This window comes from Ceratotherium simum, chromosome 16, assembly GCF_057802395.1.
Source record: "Ceratotherium simum simum isolate JZ-2026a chromosome 16, ASM5780239v1, whole genome shotgun sequence".
In the NCBI taxonomy this organism is placed as follows: Eukaryota; Metazoa; Chordata; class Mammalia; order Perissodactyla; family Rhinocerotidae; genus Ceratotherium; species Ceratotherium simum.
Window position 1 is genome coordinate 25,191,714 of NC_141915.1, and position 27,584 is coordinate 25,219,297.

Here is a 27,584-nt window from a genome sequence, read left to right on the forward strand (position 1 = left end):
TATGTTAAGCAGATATATTTATTAAAAATAATGCTAATATAATCCTGGGGCACATTGATTCCAAGAGAGTGTTTGAAGCAGATTTCATTATAATTACTTAACAGCTAAATAATAAAGGTTTATTTTTTTTAACTTACAGAGTCACTAAATAGAGGGGAAAGGAAAGAGTGGGGCTAATCCAGTAGAGACTGAAGCTGGTGTCAGTCTTCCCTAAGCATTTATTTGGTCGGCAGCCTTGGGCAAAGCTTGTCCCTACAGGGTTAATCAGGGCCCAGAGTGGTGTTTGCACTGAGCTCCTCCGGCACCGGCCATGATGCCAAAAGGCATGGCATTCAGAATAGAGCAGAACCAGTTTATTAAACTGTTCAAATTGTTAAAAATGATTAAAAGCCAGTTATAGATTTTCATAAACATTATTCCAAAATGTTAGTTTTAAAAATGTTACTAGCAATGTATGCATTCCCCTTATGTTCCTCCCCTCCCTCCCTATCTCTTAAAATAAACTTGAACACCTAGTGTAAAAAAACACTTCAGGGAGAACCAAAAGTCAACCGTTTGAAAAGAAAGGTGAAGAGGGGAGCAGATGGTGTGTAGCAGATGCTGGTACTGCTCAAGGGGCTGCTGATGCAGGCTTTGGTGGCATTAAATCCCCCAGTAAGGCATCAGGTGTCGGGACTCTTTCTCATAAACGTCTGGAACTATGCCATAAGGCGTCTGTACCATTTTAACTGTCGACTTCCCAAAGAGCTGGCGCTCGTAGTCTATCAGCTGCCTCCAGAAGCCTACGTTGGGCCTGATGACAGGCCTCCGGGCTTTCACCCAGTTGTACGCCTCCAGCAGGCACACATTGTGGTATTTCATCAGGTAAGCAATGCAGAGAGTGGCCGAGCGGCTCACCCCTGCAGCACAGTGCACCAAGGTGGCCCCATGCTTCCTGCTCACACTGTGGATCTTGTCGGCCACGGTGTCAAAGTATAGTCCAATGGGGGCATGTGGCATGTCAGCCAGAGGCACTTTAACATATTCAAATTGGGGCCAGTTGAAATTGGGGATCTCAATGGTAGCATTAACGATGCAGGTGATGCCACGAGCCTGAAGGAGGTGCCGGTTGGAGGCCACACTGCCTCTGCCCAGGTAGAGAGAGGAGGTGATTTGAGCAATGCCTCCTATGTCTCCCTCAGAAATCATCCGAGGGGCCATGAGAGTCCGTGGTAGTGTGCTGTGACCTCTGGAGCTCATGAAGACGCCGGCGATCACACTTGCATTGTTGGAAGCAAGACCAGAGTGTTTTGTTTTCCTCCACCAAGGAATCCGAAATTACAGTCACCTTCCTGCAAAATACAGGTACCTGTTAGTACTTTAAAATGCTACTGATTCATCACAGCCTTCTGCAGTGTTTGTGGAATGGGAAGGTGAAAGGATTAGAAATGGTTATTTTCTGTAATAGAGTACATTCTTTCAAGGATGTAGACAAATCATTTCTATTGATTAACAGGAAAAGTAGCCTAAGAGACCAATATGTAAAATCAATGTAAAACTCAGCTCTCCAGTGGTTGTAAAAAAAAGTAAAATAAAAAATAAGTGGAAAATGGAAATAGTCATCCTATTTTAGGAAACGTTAAAGACAGAAACATGCTCAACTGGTTCCTGAACGACAATCTTGCAAGGTCTTGCTCTTACTGAAGGGAGTGGTGTTCCCTGGTAAATCAGAAATTCTGATCCCTCCTACAGCCATGTTCTTTCATCCACTTCTTGCCTACCTCCACAGCTATGATGGCTATATTTTCCTAAACTTAATTCTAGACAGAGAGATCTTAGAAAGGTATAAAAATGATATCGCATTAGGTAATATATTCAATGAACTGCCTTTATAAAGGACTAAAAAGATAGTGGAGAGTTACAGAAAAGCCAGGACATATGATCACCTTAGCCCTTTATTATTTAACAATAGCTACCTCCTATCATATTTGTTACATCTGAACACTTTGGAAATCCAACTAGCTTTGGGTAACTTGTGCTGTTGCATTTCCATGGAAATAATCCCACGCAATTTGAAAGCCATGGTCTCAAAAATTCATTTGTCTAAGTTAATGAGCATTTTAGCTGACTTGACCCTGGGTGTGCTTAAATAATAACTTCACCTTCCTCAGCCAATTCTCAGCTCCAAGATGAAGCTGACTTCAGATGTGTGATAGAATTAAAATTAGCTTAGTTTAATATGGAAGATTTATACTGTGTCATTCATATAGGGTTTACTATAAAAGACATTCAATATTATATAATGTTTATATACTACGTTAGTAACAATAGAAAAGGAAATTATTGGTTTCCTGAGATTTTAGACATATCAATTCTTCTCACTGCCTTATAGTCTGTGCCCACTGGGAAGTCTGCTTAACCCCATCCACAGTACCGTGTGGATGCCCGAAGTAATTTCAGTCGGATGAGAATATCTCCAGTTCCACAGACAGAGTGGTGCTGGGGCTACTCACTTGTGAGGAGTTACTGTGGAGTGCTGGGTCTGGATCTGGAAAGTCCTAAGTAAGAGTGCTGATCACAGTGGATACAAATCAAATCTGCAGGAAGACAAGGAGGCAAGAATGTGGCCAATCAGGAAGTTCAATAGAATTCCTCCTGGGTTTTTACTACTAAACTGGGTTTGACTGGAAGAAATCTGGGAAGTGGAAGGCATGCTAAATATATCTAGATGTGCATTTAAAGAATGCACCAGTGGGGCAAGCCCAGTGGCGTAGTGGTTAAGTTCGCACACTCCACTTCAGTGGCCTTGGGTTCGCAGTTTCGAATCCCGGGTATGGACCAATGCACTGCTCATCAAGCCATGCTGTGGTGGCATCCCACATACAAAATAGAGGAAGATGGGCACAGATGTTAGCTCAGGGCCAATCTTCCTCAGCAAAAAAAAAAAAAAAAAAAAAAAAGAATGTGCCAGTAAGAAATACCAATCTAAGTCTTAGCTTTTTGTTAATGACATACAACCCACAGTGTGAGAAATAAAGCACTGTTTTGGCCATAACAGAGAGAAATTTTTGGAAAGAGGAGATTCAGAAGACTGCAACATATCCATGAAACTCAAGGCACTGCCTACTGGGCCTGCAAGCAAAACGAGCTAGTCTCTTCCATGTGCCCTCAGTCAACCAAGCAGGATGGGAGACTCTCTGCACTGTGCCAGACACCACAGTGGGTACAGCAGCTAAGCCACATGCAGGGAGACAGCTTCACGAAGAGCAGTACTGCAGATGTGGCTGCAGCCATGAATGCCAACTACAGGAGACGCTGCTGTTGAGGACAGCAATTTGCAATTTCTCTCATTTTGTTTTCTCTTCCGTGTTGGCCCTCTTATTTTATTAACTTATGTAACAGTATGATAAGCACCACTGAGTATCATTAAAAATGTATCCCCCCCACCTATCCCTTTGCCTTTCCTAGGTAACCATCACACTTTAATTTTTTTACAGCTCTGTTGAGGCATAACTGACATACAAATTGATATACAACTTGATGAGTTTTGACATATGTATAAACTTGAGACACCATGACCTAAAAATAATAAACATCTATCCCCCACCAAAATTTCCTCATGCTCCTTTATAACTCATCCCTACCTCACCCTCCAGCCCCATTCATAAGCAACCACTGATCTGTTTTCTGTCACTATAGTTTGCATTTTCTTGACTTTTATATGGTGGAAGCATACAATATAGGGATTTTTTTTGTTTGGTCTGGCTTTCACTCAGCATAATTATTTTGACATTCATCCATGTTGCATATATTAAGAGTTTACTCCTTTTTATTGCTGACTGGTATTCCATTGTGTAGATATACCATGGTTTCTTATCTGTTCACCTACTGAAAATTGGGTTGGTCCTAGTTTTAAGCTATTACAAGTAAAGCTGATGTAAACATTCACGTACAGGTATTTGTGTGGACATATGCCTTCCTTTCTCTTGGTCAAATACCTAGGAGTGGAAGGGCTGGGTCATATGACGTGCATATTTAACATTTTAAAATAATTTTTTAAAAAGCTTTAAAAACAGTTATAGCTTGCAGCCTGAGGGGCAGGCTTCTAATTAAACACACATGTTGGGCCGGCCCCATGGCTTAGCAGTTAAGTGCATGCGCTCTACTGCTGGCGACCCGGGTTCGGATCCCGGGCGTGCACCAACACAACGCTTCTCCGGCCATGCTGAGGTCGTGTCCCATGTACAGCAACTAGAAGGATGTGCAGCTATGACATACAACTATCTACTGGGGCTTTGGGGGGAAAAATAAATAAATAAAATTATTAAAAAAAAAAAAAAAACACACATGTAAGGGCCCAAAGTAATCCTCTCCAGAGACCTCGGAGGGTGGGTGCTATCTTCATGCTCTCCCTCTGCCAAACTCCAGTATTTCCCAGAGACGAGCTTCTCTATGTGTCTGTGCCGTGGTTTTTGTGGCTGCCACCTAGGCAGCCTTGATCAGCTGGCCCTGGTGGCCAGCAAAGCTTGCGTTCCTGGGTCCCATGGGACTGTAACAAATGGAGAGACAGTTCTTGGGCAGCTACCACCGTCAGGGCACTGCACAGACAGCAGACTGAAACGTACCCCAGTCTTTCTGCCAAAGAGGCCTATTTGCTTGTCCTGGAGGTTCGGCCTGAGGGGCAGGCTTCTAGTTTGGCACATATCTAAGGGCATACTAAAGACAAGAGAGAAAGGGGCAGAAAATTTATTTGAACAAATAATGGCTGAAAACTTCCCTAACCTGGGGAAGGAAACAGATATCCAGATCCAGCAAGTCCAGAGAGTTCCAAAAAGGTGAACCCAGACAGACCTACACCAAGACAGATGATAATTAAATTGTTAAAAGGATAATGAGAGGGGGCCAGTCCCGTGGCATAGTGGTTAGGTTTGGTGCACCCTGCTTCAGCGGACTGGGTTCGTGGGTTCAGATCCTGCACATGGATCACACCACTCGTAAGCCATGCTGTGGTGGCGACCCACATACAAAATAGAGGAAGATTGGAACAGATGTTAGCTCAGGGCAAATCTTCCTCAGCAAAAAAAAAAAAAAGTTTTAAAAAAAGATAATGAGACTCTTAAAGGCAGCAAGAGAAAAACAACTTGTTATATACAAGAGAACCCCCAAAAGACTATCAGCAGATTTTTCAACAGAAACTTTGCAGGCCAGAAGAGAATGGCACAGTATATTCAAGGTACTGAAAGAAAAAGCTTTTAATCAAGAATACTCTACCCAGCAAAGTTGTCATTCAAATTTGAAGGAGAGAGAAACAGTTTCCCAGAAAAGCAGAAGCTACAGAGTTCATCACTACTAAAACTAGTCTTACAAGAAATGTTAGAGAGGGCCGGCCGTGGCTGAGCGGTTAAGTGCGCGCACTCCGCTGCTGGCGGCCTGGGTTCGGATCCCGGGCGCGCACAGATGCACCGCTTCTCCGGCCTCGGCCGCGTCCCACATACAGCAACTAGAAGGATGTGCAGCTATGACATACAACTATCTACTGGGGCTTTGGGGGGAAAAAATAAATAAATAAAAATCTTAAAAAAAAAAAAGAAATGTTAGAGAGACTTTTTTAAGCTGAAAAGAAAGGGTGCTAATTTTTAAAATGAAAACATATGAAAGTATAAATCTCACTGGTAAAGATATAGTAAAATTTTGAATAATATAATGTAAAGGTGGTAGATTAATCATTTATAAAGTTAGTATGAACGTTAAAAGACAAAAATAACTACAATAGTTAAGGGATACGCAATCTAAAAAGATGTAAAATGTGACATCAAAAACATAAAACATGCGAGGGAGAGTAAAAACGTAGAGCTTTAGAATACATTCAAATTTATCAACTTAAAATATACTGTTATAGAGTTGTTATATGTAAGCCTCATGGTAACCACAAAGCAAAAACCTATGTTAGATACACAAAAGATAAAGAGAAAGGAATCTAAGCATACCACTAAAGACAGTCATCAAATCACAAAGTAAGAGAGCAAAAAGAAAGGAACAGAGGACCTACAAAAGAGCCAGAAAACAATTTTAAAAAAGGCAGTAAGTACATACCTATCGATAATTACTTTAAATGTAAATGGACAGAATTCTCCAATGAAAAGACACAGAGTGGCTGAATGGATAAAAAAATAAGACCCATCTATATGATGCCTACACAAGACTCACTTCAGATGTAAGAGGACACACAGACTGAAAGTTGAAGGGATAGAAAAAGATATCTCACCCAAATGGAAACCAAAAAAATCTGGGATAGCTATACTTATATCAGACAAAATAGACTTTAAATCAAAGACAAAGAAGAGGCATTACATAATGTTAAAAGGGTCAATCCAATAAGAGGATATAACATTTGTAAATATTTATGCACCCAACATAGGAGCACCTAAATATATAAAGCAATATTAACAAACCTAAAGGGAGAAATAGACAATAATACAATAGTAGTAGGGGACTTTAATACCCAACTTTCATCAATGGATAGATCATCCAGACAGAAAAGCAATAAGGAAATATCAGCCTGAAATGACATGTTACACCAGATGAACTTAACAGATATATACAGAACAGTCTATCTATATATATATTTTTTTTATTTATTTATTTTTTCCCCCAAAGCCCCAGTAGATAGTTGTATGTCATAGATGCACATCCTTCTAGTTGCTGTACATGCGATGCGGCCCCAGCATGGCCGGAGAAGCGGTGCGTAGGTGCGCACCCGGGATCAAACCCGGGCCGCCAGCAGCGGAGCGCGCACACTTAACCGCTAAGCCACGGGGCCGGCCCCAAGAACAGTCTGTCTAAAAGCAACAGAATATACATTCTTCTTGAGTGCACATGGAACATTCTCCAGGATAGATCATATGCTAGGCTGCAAAACAAGTCCTAATAAATTTAAAAAGACTAAAATCATATCAAGCATCTTTTCTGACTACAGTGGTATGAAACTATAAATCGATTACAGAAAAAAACTGGAAAATTCAAATATGTGGAAAGTAAACAACATGCTACCGAACAACCAATGGGTCAAAGAAGAAATCGAGAGAAATCAGAGCCGGCCCTGATGGCCTTGTGGTTAAAGTTTGGCGCGCTCCACTTTGGTGGCCCAGGTTCAGTTCCCGGGTGCAGAACCACACCACTTGTCTGTCAGCAGCCATGCTGTGGTGGTGGATCACACAGAAGAACTAGAAGGACTTAACAACTAGAATGTACAACTATGTACTGGGGCTTTGGGGAGGGAAAGAAAAAAAAAGAGGAAGACTGGCAACAGATGTTAGCCCAGGGCGAACCTTTCCCAGCAAAAAAAAAATAAAGAGAAATCATGTATCTCAACAACAAAAAAAACTAACAACTCAATTAAAAAATGCGCCAAAGGCCTAACAGACATTTCTCCAAAGAAGATATACAGATGGCCAACAGGCACATGAAAAGATGTTCAAAATCATTAACTATCAGGGAAATGCAAATCAAAACTACAGTGAGATATCATCTCATGCCTGTCAGAATGGCTATAATTAACAAGACAGGAAACAACAAGTGTTGGAGAGGATGTGGAGAGAAGGGAACTCTCATACACTGCTGGTGGGAGTGCAAACTGGTGCAGCCACTATGGAAAACAGCATGGAGATTCCTCAAAAAATCAAGGATAGAACTACCATATGATCCAGCTATTCCACTGCTGGGTATTTATCCAAAGAATGTGAAAACACCAATGTGTAAAGACATGTGCACTCCTGTGTTCACTGTGGCGTTATTCACAATAGCCAAGACTTGGAAGCAACCTAAGTGCCCATCAAGGGACGAATGGGTAAAGAAGATGTGGTATATATACACAATGGAATACTACTCAGCCATAAGAAACGATGAAATCCAGCCATTTGTGACAATATGGATGGACATTGAGGGTATTATGCAAAGTGAAATAAGTCAGAGGGAGAAGGTCAAATACCATATGATCTCACTCATTAAGTAGTAGATAATAACAACCAAAAACAAACACATAGAGACAGAGATTGGATTGGTGTTTACCAGAGGGGAAGGGAGGAAGGAGGAGGTTGAAAGGGATAATTAGGCACATGTGTCTGGTGATGGACTGTAATTAGTATTTGGGTGGTGAACATGAGAACGTGATGTAATCCATGCAGAAATAGAAGTATAATGATGTACGCCTGAAATTTATACAATGTTATAAACCAATGTTACTGCAATAAACAAAAAATAAATTTAAAAAATTAAAAAATAAATAATTAAAAAAAGACAAATGGGGGCCGGCCCAGTGGCACAAGCAGTTAGGTGCACGCGCTCCACTGCAGCGGCCCAGGGTTCACCGGTTTGGATCCTGGGCACACACCGATGCACTGCTTGGCAAGCCATGCTGTGGCAGTGTCCCATATAAAGTGGAGGAAGATGGGCACGGATGTTAGCCCAGGGCCAGTCTTCCTCAGCAAAAAAAGAGGAGGATTGGCAGATGTTAGCACAGGGCTGATCTCCTCACAAAAAATAAATAAATAAATAAAAAAGACAAATGAAAATGGAAATATATCATACCAAAACTTATGTGTTGCAGCAAAAGCATTTGTAAGAGGGAAGTTCACAGCAATAAATGCCTACATCAAGAAACAAGAAAGGGCCGGCCCCGTGGCTTAGCGGTTAAGTGCGCTCACTCCGCTACTGGCGGCCTGGGTTCGGATCCCAGGCGCGCACCGACTCACCGCTTCTCCGGCCATGCTGAGGCCGCATCCCACATACAGCAACTAGAAGGATGCGCAACTATGATATACAACTATCTACTGGGGCTTTGGGGAAAAAAAGGAGGAGGACTGGCAATAGATGTTAGCTCAGAGCCGGTCTTCCTCAGCAAAAAGAGGAGGATTGGCATGGATGTTAGCTCAGGGCTGATCTTCCTCACAGAAAAAAAAAAAAGACATTAAGAAACAAGAAAGATCTCAAATAACCTAACTTTGCACTTCAAGGAACTAGAAAAAGAATAACCAATGAAGCCCAAAGTTAATAGAAGGAAAAAATAACAAAGATCAGAGCAGAAATAAATGAAACAGAGACTAAAATGACAATAGAAAAGATCAATGAAACTAAGAGCTGGTTCTCTGAAAAGATAAAAAAATTAACAAACTTTTAGCTAGACTCATCAAGAAAAAAAGAGAGAGGACTCAAAATCAAAAATGAAAGAGGAGATGTTACAACTGATACCACAGAAATACAAAAGATCCTAAGAGACTCCTATGAACAATTATACGCCAACAAATTGGACAATCTATAAGAAATGTATAAATTCCTAGAAACATGCAACTTACCAAGACTGAATCATGAAGAAACAGAAAATCTGAACAGACCAATAACTAGTAAGGAGATTGAAATCAGTAATCAAAACCTTCCTAACACACAAAAATCCAGGACCAGATGGCTTCAGTGGTGAATTCTACCAAACATTTAAAGAAGAATTAATACCAATCCTTCTCAAACTCTTCCAAAACACAGAAGAGAAGGGAACACCTCAAAACTCATTTTATGAGGCCAACATTACGTTAACACCAAAACCAGACGAGGATGCCACAAGAAAAGAAAATTACAAGCGAATATCCCTTATGAACATAATGCAAAAATTCTCAACAAAACAGCAAACCAAATTCAACAATATAGTAAAAATAATCATATACCATGATCAAGTGAGATTTATTCCAGGGATGCAAGGATGGTTCAACATCTACAAATCAATGTGATACACCACATAAACAAAATGAAGGATAAAAATCATATGATCCTCTCAACAGATGCAGAAAAAGCATTTGACAAAATTCAGCATCTACTTATGATAAAAACTCTCAACAAAGTGGGTATAGAGGGAATGTTCCTCAACATCATCATAGTGACAAGGCCACAGCCAACATCATACCCAATGGTGAAGAGCTGAAAGCTTTTCCTCTAAGATCAGGGAAACGACAAGGATGCCCACTCTCACCACTTTCATTCAACACAGTATTGGAAGTCCTAGCCAGAGCATTTAGGCAAGAGAAAGAAAAGGTATCCAAATTGGAAAGGAAGAAGTAAAACTGTCACTATCTGCAGATGACATGATATTATATATAGAACACTCTAAAAACTCCACTAAAAAACTGTTAGAACTAAGAAAAAACAAATTCAGTAAAGTTGCAGGATACAAAATCAATATACAAAGATCTGGTGCATTTTTATACACTAATAATGAACTATCAGAAAGAGAAATTAGGAAAACAATCCCATTTACAACTGCATCAAAAAGAATAAAATACTTAGGAATGACTTTAACCAACAAGGTGAAAGATGTGCACACTGAGAAACTATGCAACAGTGATGAAAGAAATTGAAGAAGACACACATAAATGGAGACACATTCTGTGCTCATGGATTGGAAGATTTAATATTGTTAAAATGTTCATACTACCCAAAGCAATTTACAGATTCAACGCAATCTCTATCAAAATTCGAATGGCATTTTCACATAAAAATAGAACAAACAATCCTAAAATTTGTATGGAACCACAAATGACCCCGAATAGCCAAAGCAATCTTCAGAAAGAAGAACAAAGCTGGAGGCATCACACTCCCTAATTTCAAACTATATTACAAAGCTATAGTAATCAAAATAGTGTGGTACTAGCATAAAAACAGACACAGATCAGTGGAACAGAATAGAGAGCCCAGAAATAATCCCACGCACATATGGTCAATTAATTTACAACAAAGAAGCCAAGTATATACACTGGGGAAAAGGCAGTGGCTTCAATAAATGGTGCGGGGAAAACTGGACAGACATATGCAAAAGAATGAAACCGGACTGCTATTCTTACACCATACACAAAAATTAACTCGAAATGGATTAAAGACTTGAATGACATTAAGACCTAAAACCATAAAACTCCTAGAAGAAAACATGGGAGGTAAGGTCCTTGACACTGGTCTTGGTGATGATTTTTTGGATTTGACACCAAAAGCAAAGTCAACAAAAGTAAAAATAAACAAGCAGGACTACATCAAACTCAAAGGCTTCTGCACAGCAAAGGAAACCATCAACAAAATGAAAAGGCAACCTACCAAATGGAAGAAAATATTTGCAAATTATATATCTAATAAGGGGTTAATATCCAAAATACATAAAGAACTCATACAACTCAATAGCAAAAAAATCCAATTAAAAAAGTGGCAGAGGCTCTGAATAGACATTTTCCCAAAGAAAACATATAAATGGCCAACAGGTACATGAAAAGGTGCTCAACATCACCAATCATCAGGGAAACGCAAATCAAAACCACAATGAGATATCGCCTCACACCTGTTAGAATGGCTGTTATCAAACAGACAAGAAATAAGAAGTATTGATGAGGATGTAGAGAAAAGGGAACCCTTATGCACTGTTGGTAGGGATGTAAACTGGTGCAGCCACTACAGAAAACAGTATGGAGGTCCCTCCAAAAATTAAAAATAGAACTACCATATGATCCAGCAATTCCATTTCTGGGTAGTTATCCAAAGAAAAAACATTAACTTGAAAAAATATATGCACCCCCATGTTCACTGCAGCATTATTTACAAAGCCAAGACATGGAAATAACCTAACTGTCCATCAATGGATGAATGGATAAAGAAAATGTAGTATACGTATGTATATATACACTGGAATATTATTCAGCCATATAAAAGAAGGAAATCTTGCCATTTGCGACACTATGGATGGATCTTGAGGGCATTATGCTAAGTGAAATAAGTCAGACAGAGAAAGACAAATTCCATATGATCTCACTTATGTGGAATCTAAGACAAGGAAAAAAACATATTCATAGATACAGAGAATAGGTTGGTGGTTGCCAAAGGCAGGGAGTGGGGAGTAGGTGAAATGGGTGAAGAGGATTAAAAGGTACAAATTCCCAGTTACAAAATAAATAAGTCATGGGGATGTAATGTACAGCATGGTGACTATAGTTAACAATAATGTATTGCATATTTGAAAGTTGCTAAGAGTAAATCTTAGAAGTTCTCATAACAAGAAAAAAAAATTTTATAACTATGTTTGTTGACAGATGTTAACTAGACTTAAGGTGGGGATCATTTTGCAATATATACAAATTTCGAGTCATTATGTTGTACACCTGAAACTGATATAATATTATATGTCAATTATACCTAAATAAATAATAAGTTATAACTGTATAACGCAGTGGTTCTCAAACTTGAGTGTGCATCAGAATCACCTGGACGGCTTGTTAAAACACAGATTGCTGAGCCCCACTCCCGGAGTTTCTGATTCAGTGGATCTGGAGTGGGGCTCAAGCACTGGCATCTCCCACGTGATGAGGATGCTGAAGGTCAGAGGACACACTCTGAGAACCACTGCAGAGGTGGATGCTGTGGTGCACCACCCAGATCCCCCTCTTGGAGACTGAGGCACTCAGAGTGCTGGTGCTGACAGATTGCAAGTCCCTCCCCAGAAACTGCCCTTGTCCAAAGGGAGCTGCCTCACCCAAGGTTACACCCCTCTTTGGGGGCCCACAGCTGGTGACTGATGATACAGGGGTACACGGAGATGTACATACATGAAATCGCACCATGAGGAGGAACAAGGAAGTAGTCGCATAAGGAAATGAGTGTGGATGTGAGTGTTAGCTGGAAATGGAAATGGACAGAACTTTTGTGTGAGAACATCCTGTCCTGCAGCAGAACACAGTCTCGTGCCACTTCCAAGTCTTTCCCTGGCAGAATCCTAATAGTTTAAAAAGCAAAGTCACCGTGGTAATAAACACAGAAAATCAGGCTTTCAAATTGCTGGTACTAATTTCCTCCTCAATGTGGAAAATCTGGAAGATGCTAATCAAATTTCCAACCAGGTTATCTAGTTACTGTCTAGTTAAGAGGGACTCAGTCTTGTGGTGTCCCAAATAATCATTCTGTTTGGGAAGCCACCTGCCCTCCTGAGGCAGGGGTGCCCAGGCTCACTGGCCTTTTCAGCAGAAAGGTCTTCGTCAAGGGCCAAGGGTAAGTAACGGGTGGGCCAGAAGTCTAGCTTATTCTGTCAACTCTCAATCACTGGGCAATGATAGGGTACTTCGTTCTGCAGGGAAAAGAAAACAGACTGTGAATCCTCAGGGCAGAATCTAAGTGAGACAGACATGATGCTCCCTCCCTGCTGCTGCTAGTCAGTCTTGTGCCAACAAACATGCTTAAATGCCAAAGCAGGGTCCAAGATTTAGAAAAACAACTTCTGCCAGAGCACTCAGAAGGCACAGATATATAGATGCTCTACTGACAAACACTCCTGACCCCTTTTACAGAGCAGAAAATACAAGGTTCAGAAAGGATGAGATGATTTCAACTTGGAGAAGACAAATAATAGAACTAAGAAAAGATCCAAGGTGTCCAGGCTCCTAGCACAAGCCCACATATTGCTCCCCTGTGAGCCTGGGGTGGGCGGCTGTGTTCTCATGACCTGCCTTACAGCACTCCGACACCACCAGCCAGCGCCTTCAATGCATGAAAGGGGTCTTGGATCTGCCTAAGAGGAACATATTTAAATGCTGCTTACAGAAAAGACTGAGCGCAGATAGGCTGACCTGCTCCACTTTCTCCTACTGCCCGAAGAGGGAAATATTGCTACACACTGGCACACCACTCAGGACACAGAAAGCCCTCCTGATAGCAGAGGGACCTCAGCAAGGAGAAGTCCCAGAGTAGGCACAATGAGAAGCCCTAGTTTTCTTCAGTTCTAAGAACAGCTTATTCTGTTCATAAAGAATAGGGCCGGCCCCGTGGCTTAGCGGTTAAGTGCATGCGCTCCGCTGCCGGCGGCCCGGGTTCGGATCCCGGGTGAGCACCGAGGCACCACTCCTCCAGCCATGCTGAGGCCGCGTCCCACATACAGCAACTAGAAGGATGTGCAGTTATGACAGACAACTATGTACTGGGGCTTTGGGGGAAAAATAAATAAATAAAATCTTTAAAAAAAAAAAAAAAAAAAAGAATAAAAGAAAACATGGGTATTACATCACAAGTGTGTCAAAATCAACTTAGTAATGCGTCCTGGAAGACAGAAAAGACATCTATTAGGAGAGTAAGAGATTGACCTATATTTAAAGGATCAAAGATTGCAAGGTGCTCTCTGAGTGAACACGCCACTCCCACTGCAGCACACTGGTCTCTGGGCAAGGGTGACCAGAGGGTACAAGGAAAGTCCACGTCGCTGTCCATGGTGTTCAACTCAGCCCTCCCAAGTTGCTCTGGCAGCTGCATTTACTTCTTAGAGGGAAAAATGCTTTCCTGGCCAGGGGAAGAGGGTGGGATGGAGTGAAAGACAGAGAGGTATTTTTTTTCTTTACAAGTTATAAGAAACGTCAGACATGATGCTGTTCTCTTTGAATAATAAACATCAAAGCAATAAGTGCTAAACAGAATCCAGAATTAGTGTCTGCCCAGTGGGTCTGTGATCTCAGTAATGCATACGCTGCTAACAACTGACTGCTCCCTGCACTGGAGAGCTCCTGGGATATGGGCACCAGCCTCACGTTAGCACTGTGTCCATACCTGGAGCAGACTCAGAATCGCTGCTTGGAGTCACAGTCTATTCGGAGCATCCAACCCAGTGCCAAGGAGGCTACTCTTCTTTTTTTCTAAATCATGACAACCACTAAAATCAGCAGTTAAAGAACTGAAATTCTATCTACTGCTTTTTCTCAAGTTGAATAAGCAGAAAATGGCCACAATGATGCTAGGATGACTGTGTAAAATGATCTGACTAAAATGTTTTTAGCTTAAGGAATTTCAGAGGATCATAGTATATACTGGAGGCCCACACTTATTTTTTTATACCTGAAAAGCCTATGTAATCACATTTTCTCCTTCCATTAATGGAGGTAAATGTTTATGTATTCTTTAAAAAAAAACCTTAAAGTCACCCTTTTTTAAAACAGAAGTATTGGGGCCAGCCCGCTGGCGCAAGCTGTTGAGTGCGCATGCTCCGCTTCGGCGGCCCGGGGTTCGCAGGTTCAGGTCCCAGGCGCACACCGACACACCGCTTGTTAAGCCATGCTGTGGCGGCGTCCCATATAAACTAGAGGAAGATGGGCACGGATGTTAGCTCAGGGCCACTCTTCCTCAAGAAAAAAGGGGAGGATTGGCATCAGATGTTAGCTCAGGGCTAGTCCTCCTCAAAAAAAAAACACAAGTATTTTAGCTTACATTGCCATAAATAAATAAATACTATTTTTCTCATTAATATTCATTATTAAATTAGAAATGCGTTCCATTGGGAAAAAAGTTAAAGTACTCGCTCTTACAAATAAAAATCACAGGGCCGGGTCCGTGGCTTAGCGGTTAAGTGCGCGCGCTCTGATGCTGGCGGCCCGGGTTCGGATCCCGGGAGCGCCCCGAGGCACCACTTCTCTGTCCAACGCGAGGCCGAGTCCCACGTACAGCAACTAGAAGGATGTGAACCTATGACGTACAACTATCTACTGGGGCTTTGGGGGGAAAAACTGAATAAATAAAATCTTTAAAAAAAAAAAAAACAAATAAAAATCACAGTGTGGCAATCTTTCATTAGGGGAAAAAAAACTTTGCTAGAACTTTAAGAATAAAATTCAAACAAATGTTATGTTATATTCATATTAAAGTAAAATGAAATGAAAGATAGTCACAAATTGTTCTCAGTCATCTGGAGAGCTTTAGTAATTTGGCTAAAACACCTCAACATCTTACATTTGGAGGAGGGGTTGTTTGTGTTTTTCCCACCCTATGAATTAACTGATAGGATGGTGTCCTGGGATGATGATAAATACACACAATACACATAAAGCTAAAGACTGAGAGAGTCACCATTCTGATTTGGCCACAGATATCGCCCCAGTGTGGCACATAGCTACAGAGCAAATGCCTGTGTAGTCGTGACTTGGCTGACCATCTCGATGTCCTTATGTGGACCACCAGTCCATTAACTGAGCCTACCCAGGGCCGATCATATTAGGACACTAGCCAGCTGCTGGATGGAGAAAACACCACAGCCCAAAGAAAGACATGGGCAATCCGCTTGATGAGAGCAGGAACCAAAGCATGCCAAATAGTGACATGGATGCACAGACTTGAAGAAGTTTAATTCTATATGATAAAGTCATCGATTCCCATGTTGGAAACAGAATGAGTAGAGTAGGGAGAAGAGACTAGCAATAACTCGCTATAAAAGGTGAAGGTACAGGGCCGGCCCCGTGGCTTAGCGGTTAAGTGTGCGCACTCCGCTACTGGTGGTCCGGGGTTCAGATCCCGGGCGCGCACCGACGCACCGCTTCTCTGGCCACGCTGAGGCCACGTCCCACATACAGCAACTAGAAGGATGTGCAACTATGACATACAACTATCTACTGGGGCTTTGGGGGAAAAAAAGGAGGAGGATTGGCAATAGATGTTAGCTCAGAGCTGGTCTTCTTCAGCAAAAGGAGGAGGATTAGCACTGATGTTAGCTCACGGCTGATCTTCCTCACAAAAAAAAAAAGAAAGAAAGAAAAGAAAAGGTGAAGGTACATATTTATTTGGGTACCATGGAGTAATCTGTTCACATGTGGAACTGAAATTTTGAATTTGGTCCTCACCCACCTGGGTGTTTAAATTACTTGTCACTCATTCACACCACAGTATTTACTGAGTTCATGCCATATTTTCAACACTATTCTGCGTGTTGCTGGGGACTGTGGCAGAATGTATTTGCCAAAAATGGCCACAACACTATCTCCCAACCTACAAGAATTTACAATGTGACCAACTCAACCAAAAGAGTACAGTAGAAATGATGTTTCCAAGGCTAGGTTATAAACACGTCACTTCTACCTTATTCTCTTGGGACTTGCTCTTGGAATCCAGCTGCCATGCTGTGAAGAGACCCAAAGAAGCCCAACAGAGTTACCATGTGGAGAGGTCACAGGTGGGTGTTCCAGCCAGCAGCCCAGTTGAGGTTCAAGCTGATAGCCAGGATCAACCACTAAATATGTGAGTAAAGACACCTGAAATGATTCTAGCTTCCAGCCATCAAGTCACCCCCAGGCTTTAAATCTCCCACCCGGGGCCCAGACATTGTGGAGCAAAGACCACTATGTGAGGTCCAAATTCGTGACGTACCGCAATCTGTGAGTGCAATAAAAATGGTTGTTTTTACACCACCAAGTTTTGGAACGGTGTGCTATGCAGCAATAGTTACTGAGAACAGGGATATAAAGGTAACATAAGACATAACCCTGTGCTAGGATTTTATCATCTTAAAGAGATGACATAAGATACACATAGAAAACAGCTGAACAACAATAAGAAATAGACTTGGGCTGGCCCTGTGGTCTAGTGGTTAAGTTTAGCACATTCTGCTTTGGCGGCCCGGCGTTCGGTTCCCGGGCACGGAGCTACACCACTCGTTGGTGGCCATGCTGTGGTGGCAACCCATATACAACATACAGGAAGACTGGCACAGATGTTAGCTCAGGGCGAATCTTCCTCAAGCAAAAAAGAGGAAGACTGGCAACAGATGTTAGCTCAGGGCGACTCTTCCTTAGCAAAAAAAAACAATAAGAGATAGACTAACAGTAAGCAAATCAAATGATTAGTGCAAACAGTAGGTGCTGTAGCAATGCAGAGAAGGCACAGGGTCAAAGCAAAGTAAAATAGTCAACAGTGCTGAAAAAACTAAGTTGTTTGTTTCTTGGAGAGGTGTCTTACAGATTATACTATCATGCTTTTTCTCTAATCCATTTAAAACATGCTGCCATTCTTGTCTTTCAAGAGCCTCCTCATTTTTAGATTCTGAATGGATAACACGAGGCCCTTTCATTTTGTGTGTGTGTGTGAGGAAGATCAGCCCTGAGCTAACATCCATGCCAATCCTCCTCCTTTTTTTCCCTTTTTCTCCCCAAAGCCCCAGTAGATAGTTGTATGTCATAGTTGCACATCCTTCCAGTTGCTGTATGTGGGACGCAGCATCAGCATGGCCAGAGAAGCAGTGCGTTGGTGCGCGCCCGGGATCCGAGCCCGGGCCGCCAGTAGCGGAGCACGAGCACTTAACCACTAAGCCACGGGGCCAGCCGCACAAGGCCCTTTTTACAGCTCCTCACTACTCAAAAAGTGTGATCCAAGGCCCAGCAGTGTCAACCTGGAGCTCAACAGAAATGCAGAATCTCAGGCCCCATCCCAGACCTACGGAATCAGAGTCCACAGTTTAACAAGAGCCCGGTGGTCTGTACAGACATTAAAGTGTGAGGAGCACCGCTCTCATTAATCTGCCTCAGTCTGTCCCACTGGACTTGAAGCAAACTCGAGCGCCTGTTTTGTTTAAGCCACACGAGCATGCTCAGCCTCTCACGGATCAGTATCATTCTGCTGTCATGGTTCCCAGATGAGGAATCAGAGGTAAATGGAGGTTAAGAGGCTTTCTCAGACTCTACATAGAAAATTAGTAACCCCACTGGGACCAGAACCCCCTTCCACGAGTGTCCTGTTGATCAGTCATACAATCTGACCACAACTGATCAACTGATCTAAAGACTACCAAAATGTACATTTCACTGGGGAAGAAAATAAAAACTGCAAAGAGAAAACATTAAGGAAAATAAGGCTGGTCTCGTGCTTTATCCATAATCCAGATATTAATCTTTAAAAATCCTAAACTGAAAAAACTGAATAAATAAAATCTTTAAAAAAGGGCCGGCTCCGTGGCTTGGCGGTTAAGTGCGCGCGCTCTGATGCTGGCGGCCTGGGTTCGGATCCCGGGAGCGCCCCGAGGCACCACTTCTCCGTCCAACGTGAGGCCGAGTCCCACGTACAGCAACTAGGAGGATGTGAACCTATGACATACAACTGTCTGCTGGGGCTTTGGGGGGAAAAAAACTGAATAAAAATAAAAATCCTAAACTGCTAAGTAGTATGAGATGGTCTTTGGGTGTGAAAAATCTGATAAACCTGAACCAAGAAAATGCTTGCAAAATTCCAGTCACATTTAAACTTGTTTGGTGATAACTGGAAACCAATTTGTACCACAGCCTATAATACTTTAAAATCTTCAAGGAGTAAGTAGTAAAAACTAAATATGAATCATAGATTCTTGGTTAAGCAGTGCACTTTGATTTATATAGGTCAGAACATCTAGACAGAGAGTACCTAAAAAAAAAATCACGTCAGCAATTAAACCCAAGGTAGGTGTAAGTTTGCGTCAAAATTGCTGAAATCACTATTGCCCTCTGAGAAGTAGAACCATGAAATCTCAGAAGATGTTAAGTCTTTTCATAAATAAGACTTCACTCCTTAAAAGTTCATTATTACTTTACGGAAAACAAAAAAGAATTTATAAATTAGAATACAGTTCAGAGGATGAAGAGGTCAATAGTGAATAGCTGATTACCCTCTGATCATCTCACCTTTCGATGTCTTATAAGATGTGTCAAAATCCTTAAAACACGAGCAGTGAGCCTCAACTTTCTCCCTACAAGAATTTCTTTATCATACCCCAGCCCAATTCCATGTTTTTGGTGATTTTATACTAAATTAACTTCATTTATAAAATATTGACAAATTAACTTCACATTTTTCCTTATAAGTCAAAGGCATCTATAATTATTCACCATGGTTTCTGAGCAGAATAAGGTAACCGGGTAAGTCTCTTGCATTAGCTGGATGGAGGGAACCTGATGAAGCTACATACCCTTTCCATGCTGAGGGACAGCAGAGCTACCACATTTTGAGGGCAACTGGATGTGTCCGAGCCCTCCCTGTAGCAAAGGAGGAATCAAGATCTTAGCTAAACAGGAGTCAAAGGCAGAGGATCCTGAAGTTATTCCCCTGGCTTTAACTGTCTCCTGAAAAAACAGTCTTATAAAATAAGGTAATATACATAGTTCTTTTTAGGTTATGTAACTAATTATTATTCACATGCTATAAGAGAATGCAATGGCCTCTGAACCTCACTCTATGCTTGTTCAAATCAGGGGTCACAAACTGTGGCCGTCGGGCCATGTCTAGCCCACCACCTGTTTTTGTACAGCCCATGAGCTAAGAATGGTTTATACATTTTCAAAGGGTTAAAAAAGAAGTCAAAAGAATAGTATTTCACCGCACATAAAAATTGTATGAAATGAAAATTTCAGCATTCATGAATGAAGTTTTGTTGGAACACAGCCACACTCACTTGATGCATATTAACTATGGCTGCTTCCATGCTACCCGGGCAAGTTACTTTAAGTAGCTGCAACAGAAACCATACTGCCCACACGCCTAAAATATCTACTACCTGGCCCTTTACAGAAAAAGTTTGCCAACCTCTGGTTGAAATTATAAGCTATAAAGCCATCATGGTATGGTAAAGGAGTATTTTTCAAAGTGTAGTCCTAAGGACCCCGGCATGAGAATCACCTGAGCTGCTGGTTAGCATGCAGACTGCTAGGCCCCACCTCAGACCTAATTAATCAGAATTTCTGGTGGTAAAGGCCTGGGAATTTATATTTCTAGCAAGTGCTCCTGTAGAAGGAATTTAAAATAATATTATTAAGACTAAGCTATTGTGGAAAAGATAAATATTATCTACTGTCATTTCTAGGAGGATAAATGGAACAAGAAACTCCATAAATGTAGATTTACTTTTAAAAATTACTTTCAAATAAAATAATACAGTAGTTATTTGGATTTAAGATACAATCCAGTATGAAACAAGTTTCATTTCATTTACATTTTGGGTCATCTTTAGCTTAAAGTTTATACCAAGTAACTGACGCTCTATAAAACTCTGACGCCTTCTCCAATTTTTAAGAAACATCATGTGAAACGATGGACAACTTTAAGTCTAAAAGAGTTCTGTCCCCTAAACATAGCACATATGTGACAGTGCAACTTAAAGGCTATTTGAGATTTCTATGTCCTTTTGACATTCATCAAAAATGCACTGTTTAATTGAAAATAAAGAGATATTTAAATAAATACAGTGGGTTGGAAGGAAACCTATCAAATTCATGGAGGTGGTTGTCTCAGTGGGAAAGAAGGGAAGGGGCCCAAGGAAGCCTCACTTTATAATGCTTTACTATTATTATTTTTTTTTAATAAAATAAAAGAGAGATAAAGTATGACCAATTTTGAGTGGTGAGTAATGGTGTTGGTTATTTTGTTCTTGGTAATTTTCTATGTGACTGCAATTTCTAAAAATAAAAATTATTTGTAATAGAAGAAAATTAACTTCAACAAATGGCTGTCAATCCAAGCTCCTCCAGGCTTTGGCCTGCAGCTGGTAGTGCTCTTCACATGGGAGCCAGACTAACAGTCAACCTGGCGAGAGAAGCTGGCAAGGATACCAGCACGGCACAACAGCTAAATTAGCAAAATTCTTCATTATAAATCTTGATTTCAAATTTGTATGTAACTTGTGTGTTGACGGTACTCTCCTGGATTTTATTTTTTCCAGTGCTTCCTCAAAACTTCAAGCAAGCTCACCTCCTGGTCTCTCTCTTTCAGGAGAGAAAGGCTGGTGCTTCGCATGCCCTCTCTGCTACATAAATGTTTACCAGTCAACAGAGGCAACATGCCCTCGCTAAAGAGTTTTCTCATGTGTATCCACAAACTCAAAGACCTAAGGAATAAAAAAAACCTGCCTTGGCCATTGAGGCTGAAATTATTTTGGGTGAAAGGCAGAAGCCAGGCAGGTGCATGTGAATTTCAAAAGGGCCTTTTTGTTCACTGAGACTTCAAGATGGCAGAGGGAAAAGCTGACCAAACTAGAGGAGAGATCACTATGTCGGTGTAAGAGCAAGAATGGGAAGTGGCAAGGTGAGCTGGGAGAGCCACGGGCCACACATGACAGGGCATGGCTGTGACCTCCACATCCAGGCTCCCCTCTTCCTTGCAACAGGTGGAACATGGAGCTCCTCTGTAAATTACTGCCCGCCACAGGGATATCAAGAACACAAACAGGACTTCTACCCCCACCATTCAGAGGAAGAGGTTCTGACACTACCTTTTATCCTCTCCCTGTGGATAAAAACTTCTAATTTATACCTAAGTAGTTTTAAAAATTAGGATTATTTTAGAGAATCTGAAAAAAAAATCTTTGATGTATAAGCAAAAAATTCATGAATTTTGTAAAGACTGAAAACAGCGCAACTTAGCCATTTGCCAAGATGCTTTATAGAAGAAATAAAAAAGAACTACAAATCTCTCATTCTTTGGGCTATACTGTTCTTCCATCACCCCCCCAGCTAATAAAAAGGATCTCCCTGAGGACATTTTCTAAACCTACAGAATTGTAGAACATTCTGCTCTAAGGACAGACACAGGCTGTTGGCAGATAATACTAGGCACACAGTAGATACTCAATAAATACCTGAATTTAATAATTTAATAACTGTCCTGATGTGACTTCCCCATCTCTCCCTATCCTCTCTCTCTCTCTCTTTTTTTCTCTCTCTCTCTCTCTCACACACACACTCCCCTAGCTTTAAACCCAGCTAGCAACATCAAACACAGGCAATTCAAGTTAATCTGGCAACTGTCTACTCAGGAAGCAGGAATTCTCTATACCAAACCCAGTTCTAAACTACCTCTACTGCCACATACCAAGGAAGATTTGGAGAAAAGCACTTTTTAAAGACTGTAAAAGAGTCATTTATTCCTGTAGCAAAGAATCTGCAGTCCCTTTGGAATTGCCAGAGAAGAAGGAGAGCCCCAGTCTGTGCTCAGTGCCTCCTAGGGGATCTGCACATGCACACAAGCATGTGAGTAGCTGTCCTCAGAGGGCATTTTAACAAGGACTGGCCTGGGTTCCAGCACACGTCACACACCGAAGCCAGCACTGTGGGCCTGCACATTCAGGGCTGGGCACAAGGCAAGCATTCACCAGCACAACACAAGTCACCAAGTCACGGTATCTGGTGGCCCAGGAGGTAGGATTCACCCAAAACCTTTAAAAGACTTCTAGGTACTAGACACTTTTATTTTTAATACTTCATTTTGCATATTTAAATTTCCCTATAACTACACATCTGTTTAGGAAAAAAAAAGACGATGGAAGGATTCCGCTGGGTATTTGTCAACCAAATAGAGTGGAAGAACCATCTCAGGCCTTTGAGCAGTATGTTAGTGCAAACCATACAATTAAACATATGTATATATAAATACACTGGTACATGAAGGACCAAGGATCAGACCACCTAGGTGACATTTACTCATTCATTCAAGAAATATCCAAGCATATTGTGGTTAAACAGCAAATAGGATGGATTATAAATTCAAGGCTGACACCACTGAAGGAACGTAAATTGGTACAACCACCTTGGAAAATAGGCATCAGCTAGTAAAGCTCAAGACACGCACACCTATGACCCAACGCACACCTATGACCCAGCGCACACCTATGACCCAGCACTGTTCATAACTACCCAGATCAGAAACAACCCACATGTCCATCAACAGTGGATGACACACAAATAACCTGTGGTATTCATACAAAAATGAACTAATTACCATCAAAGGTAACAACACGGATGAATCTTTAAAACAAATAATGCTGCAAGAATTTAACCAAAAAATTACATATATGTGTGTATATATACATATATATGATGTCGACCCCTCAAAAAAGAATTTAAAAGAATACCTACTTTGATTCATTTGCATAAAGGTGAAAAACAGGCAAAATGCAACTATGTTGTTTAGAAATTTATATTTATGGGATAAAAACCATAGAAAAGAAAGGAAGTGATTTTCACAAAAATGAGGCTGGTTACTAGCTAGGTGACCTCGGGTGAGAGGAGAGGTTGTCATTGGGAAAGAGCCGGAGGCGGGTGTTTCTTGACCCGCCAGATGGTTACAGTTGTGTCTCCTTTAAAATAATTCATTAAGGGCCGGCCCCGTGGCTTAGCGGTTAAGTGCGTGCGCTCCGATACAGGCGGCCCGGGTTCGGATCCCGGGCGCGCACAGACGCACTGCTTCTCCGGCCATGCTGAGGCCGCGTCCCACATACAGCAACTAGAAGAATGTGCAACTATGACATACAACTATCGCCTGGGGCTTTAGGGGGAAAAAAAAAAAAAATTAAAAAAATTAAAATAATTCATTAAGTTATCCACTTGCATTGTATATCCTTTTCTGTGTGGTATAATTCACAATAAAAAAGGTTAAATAAATACAATGTTGATTTGCAGGAATTCAGAACCATTACAGTTCTGGCCAATCTGGGGAAAGAACACTTCCTCTCTGAATGTCGTGAAGCCTTGTAGCTTCATGAGGTCAGCAACCTTGTCTGCCTTCTACCCCAGTATTCAGCACACTACCTTTAGCATGGCAAAAGTCCTCAATAAAAGTGTAACAAAAAACCCATCAAGTCTTGATGTGAATTTTGTTTTAACTCACCCATCTCCTGAAATTACTGATTTGAACTGTCCCCACATTAACAGTTCCCTTTCTTTGTCTTCATCAAAGTGAAGCTTTCATAAATAACTAAAGCTACCACCTTCAATGTTCACTCTGTAAGTTTATACCCAGGCACTGTTGCTTTAGCAACTCTTCCTGCCTTCCACTCCCTTTTATGCCTCCTTATAAGCAAAGAAAAGATGAATACACTAGTAGTCCTAGATTATTCTTTTTTAACGGGAAAGTTTTCATTTGCAACCGGGAGTAACGCCTAGGATCTTAACGATTTAACTGCTTTGAAGATGTTTAAGGGGTCATTTGCCCATTGTCCTGAGAAATACTACCTTGCTATCAGGCTTAATAAAACTTGACAACCAGCTGTACTTAAAATGCCTGCTACCTGTTCTAGACAGAAATCAAATCTCTATGAACAGGACCAGTTTAATTTTATAATTCATTTCAATTAAAAAATCACTGTGCAAAGAGACATTTATAAAAATGCTTAGAGGGCCGGCCCCGTGGCTTGGCGGTTAAGCGCGCGCGCTTCGCTGCTGGCGGCCCAGGTTCGGATCCTGGGCATGCACGGAGGCACCGCTTCTCCAGCCATGCTGAGGCCGCATCCCACATACAGCAACTAGAAGGATGTGCAGCTATGACATACAACTATCTACTGGGGCTTTGGGGGAAAAAAATAAATAAATCAAAAAAATTTTTTAAAAAAATGCTTAGAAGAGTCTAAAAGGATACACACAGATAAAGATATACACAGCAGTTACTTTTGGGAAAGATACTCAAAAGAAGGCTTTAACCTTATCTGTAAAGTTTTAATTTTTTTACACAGAGAATGATTAATGTATTTCTTGTGATATTGGGAAAAAGCATCTTTAATCCACCTTGCCTAAAAATAAAATCCCAATTGAAGAGGAACGCACCAAACACAGATCCTTCCCTACAGACCATCTTTTAAAAATGCTAAAGTTTTTGTGTTAAAGTTTTAAAGGATTTCCTGGACTTATACAGCTGGTCAGATTTTTATGAGATGAATATACATTTATGCCATTCCATTAAAGAATATTACAGAAATCATACCTGCATTCAACCAATATGAAAGATTTCAGATGAGAACTCAGCATAGACACGTTCCACACTGACGTTAAAACGACTTGGAATGAAGGAAACCGTCTCCTGTTTTATGGGGGAAAGCCAAAAATATCAAGCAACTACCTCTCCTCCCCCAAGCGTCAGAAGATGAGTCAGAGCTGGAGGCAGGAATAGGGCCCATGTGTCAAGCCGCCTGTGCAGGGCTCCTTCCTACCTCCACCCTGCAACCCTTGCCCCCACCCTCACCCAGGTCAGGGTCCCTGACCCAGCCTGTCCCCTGACATGAATTCTCAGGTGTTTCTGGCAAAGAAGAGGTGGTTATTCATTCTGGGGGTGCCTTATTCGCTGCGTTCCTAAAGGGAACCAGAGAAGGGGGGCCTGTATGAGTCCACAACAAGTAACAATCACCAAACGCAGCTGGAGCTTCCAGACACACTCACACAACTTTGCAAAGAATACAGCACCTTTGTTCCCCTCATTTTTAAGAGCAGGAAACACGCAGAGAGAAGCTGTAACTTTGTGACAGAGCTGAGTTCCAAGCATGAAGCTGCTGACAGCTGGCCCCAGCCTCTGACTTTTAACTGATCTGTACAACCTCAGGGAGGATGTTCCAACATTCTATGATAATTCTCACTGGCCTTATAGACTAAAATTCCAGGAAACTCTGGGTTAAATCTCTTGGTTCATACTCCTTTAAGGTTAGTAAAGAACCAGGATTGGCTCTTTGCCTCCATTTTTACATCTGTAAAACGGGACGGTAACGCTCTGTCCCTACCTCTCGTATAAAACTACAATGAACAGCTAGTTACACGCTAAATGCCTTGAGGTCCTGCTGGATAAAAAGTACAAGATAGTTTAAAAAAAAATCTCTACACAGCAGAACTGCATTTCTAAGTCCCTCCTCCTTCCCTTGCCTCTGGGATGCCCAGTTACCATAACGCTGGCTGGTACCATTGGCAACATCCACCTAAATAAAATATAGTTATACAATCCACTTAAGTCAGCACAGGACGCAAGTCCTCTCGTACACAAACAACTCAACTTCGCTTTGGAGCGAGGGTACTCAGGAGAAACAAAAAGACATGTTAGCACTGTGCACACCAATCTACCACGGCAGAGAAATACTCAAGTTGAATATCTGGCATTGCTGAAAGTCAAGTTGCTTCCATCAATATACCAGAAACCTTTGGAAGATGCAAAAGCCGCCGTCGGCTCCTGCGGCTCAGGGCGGGTGGATGCTGACCGCGGGGTGAGGAGGTAGAGAGGCCGCGGCGGGGCCGCAGAGCAGAGGGGTCAGGAAGGAGGAGGAGCGGAGGGGACAGACGAGGATGCTCGCGAAGGAGCAGGAGGGCCGGCAGCCGGGGCCGGGGTGTCGGCCGCAGAGGGAGAGCAGTAGGAGAGTGCGCGCCGAGAGCCAGCGAGGCGGGGGCCCGGCGGTGAGAAGGGGGCGCTGCGGGGGGCCCCCGGCCTCTCTTCTCCCCGCCGCCCAGCGATGCGAGAACCGCCGGGAGCAGGTGGGGGCGCCGGCACAAAGTTTCCAGGGACGAGGGTGGCGCGAGGCCCCGGCCGCCCGGTCTCTCCAGATCCCCGGGGCCGCATCGGCGCCAAGTCCCACCCGCCCAACCCCAGCCCCCTGCCCGGGTCCGCGGGCCCCGTACCGGTTCGGTCCGGCTCGCGGCTGACGCTCCGTCCTCCTGCGCGGCTCCCGGCTTCTGCAGGCTGGACGCTGCGCGCACCCCTCCTTCTCTCCTCCGCCCGCGCCCGGGGCGGGCCGCGCGCACGCTCCCTGCGCCCCGCCGCCCTCTCCCGAGGCGGGGCGCCCGGGCCGGGGGAGGGGCCTCGGCGGGGAGAGGCGCGCCGCGGGGGGGCAGCCGGCTGGGGACGCGCGGAGCGGCGGGCGGCGCGCCTGCGCACTGCGCCCTCCGCCGCCGAGCCCCGCTGCCTGGGCGCGCCCCCCGGGTCCCGGGACGCCCGTCCCCCGGACGTTCCTTTGTCGCCTCCTCGTCTGTCTCACAACTTACGACGCCTCTCTCCCCCACTTCAGCGTCTACCTACCAGCCGGGGTTGGG

At 42.5% G+C, this 27,584-nt stretch overlaps 1 protein-coding gene across 3 annotated transcripts; it reads right to left on the reverse strand.

Moving 5' to 3' along the window:
- On the reverse strand, positions 1–27,297 carry DUSP14 (dual specificity phosphatase 14). 3 transcript variants are annotated; one of them, XM_087440841.1, is made up of 4 exons: positions 27,174–27,297; positions 25,504–25,599; positions 2,493–2,576; positions 1–1,331 (listed from the first exon to the last, which is right to left on the reverse strand). In XM_087440841.1, the coding sequence occupies exon 4, from the start codon at positions 1,237–1,239 to the stop codon at positions 643–645; it is 597 nt and encodes a 198-aa protein (XP_087296967.1). In that variant the 5' UTR covers positions 1,240–1,331; positions 2,493–2,576; positions 25,504–25,599; positions 27,174–27,297; the 3' UTR covers positions 1–642. The 3 variants fall into 3 exon arrangements, with proteins under 3 accessions (XP_087296967.1, XP_004434892.1, XP_087296968.1); XM_004434835.3 differs by lacking the exon at positions 25,504–25,599 and having other exon boundaries at positions 27,174–27,279; XM_087440842.1 differs by lacking the exons at positions 2,493–2,576; positions 25,504–25,599 and having other exon boundaries at positions 27,174–27,268.
- Between the last annotated feature and the right edge of the window lie 287 nt (positions 27,298–27,584).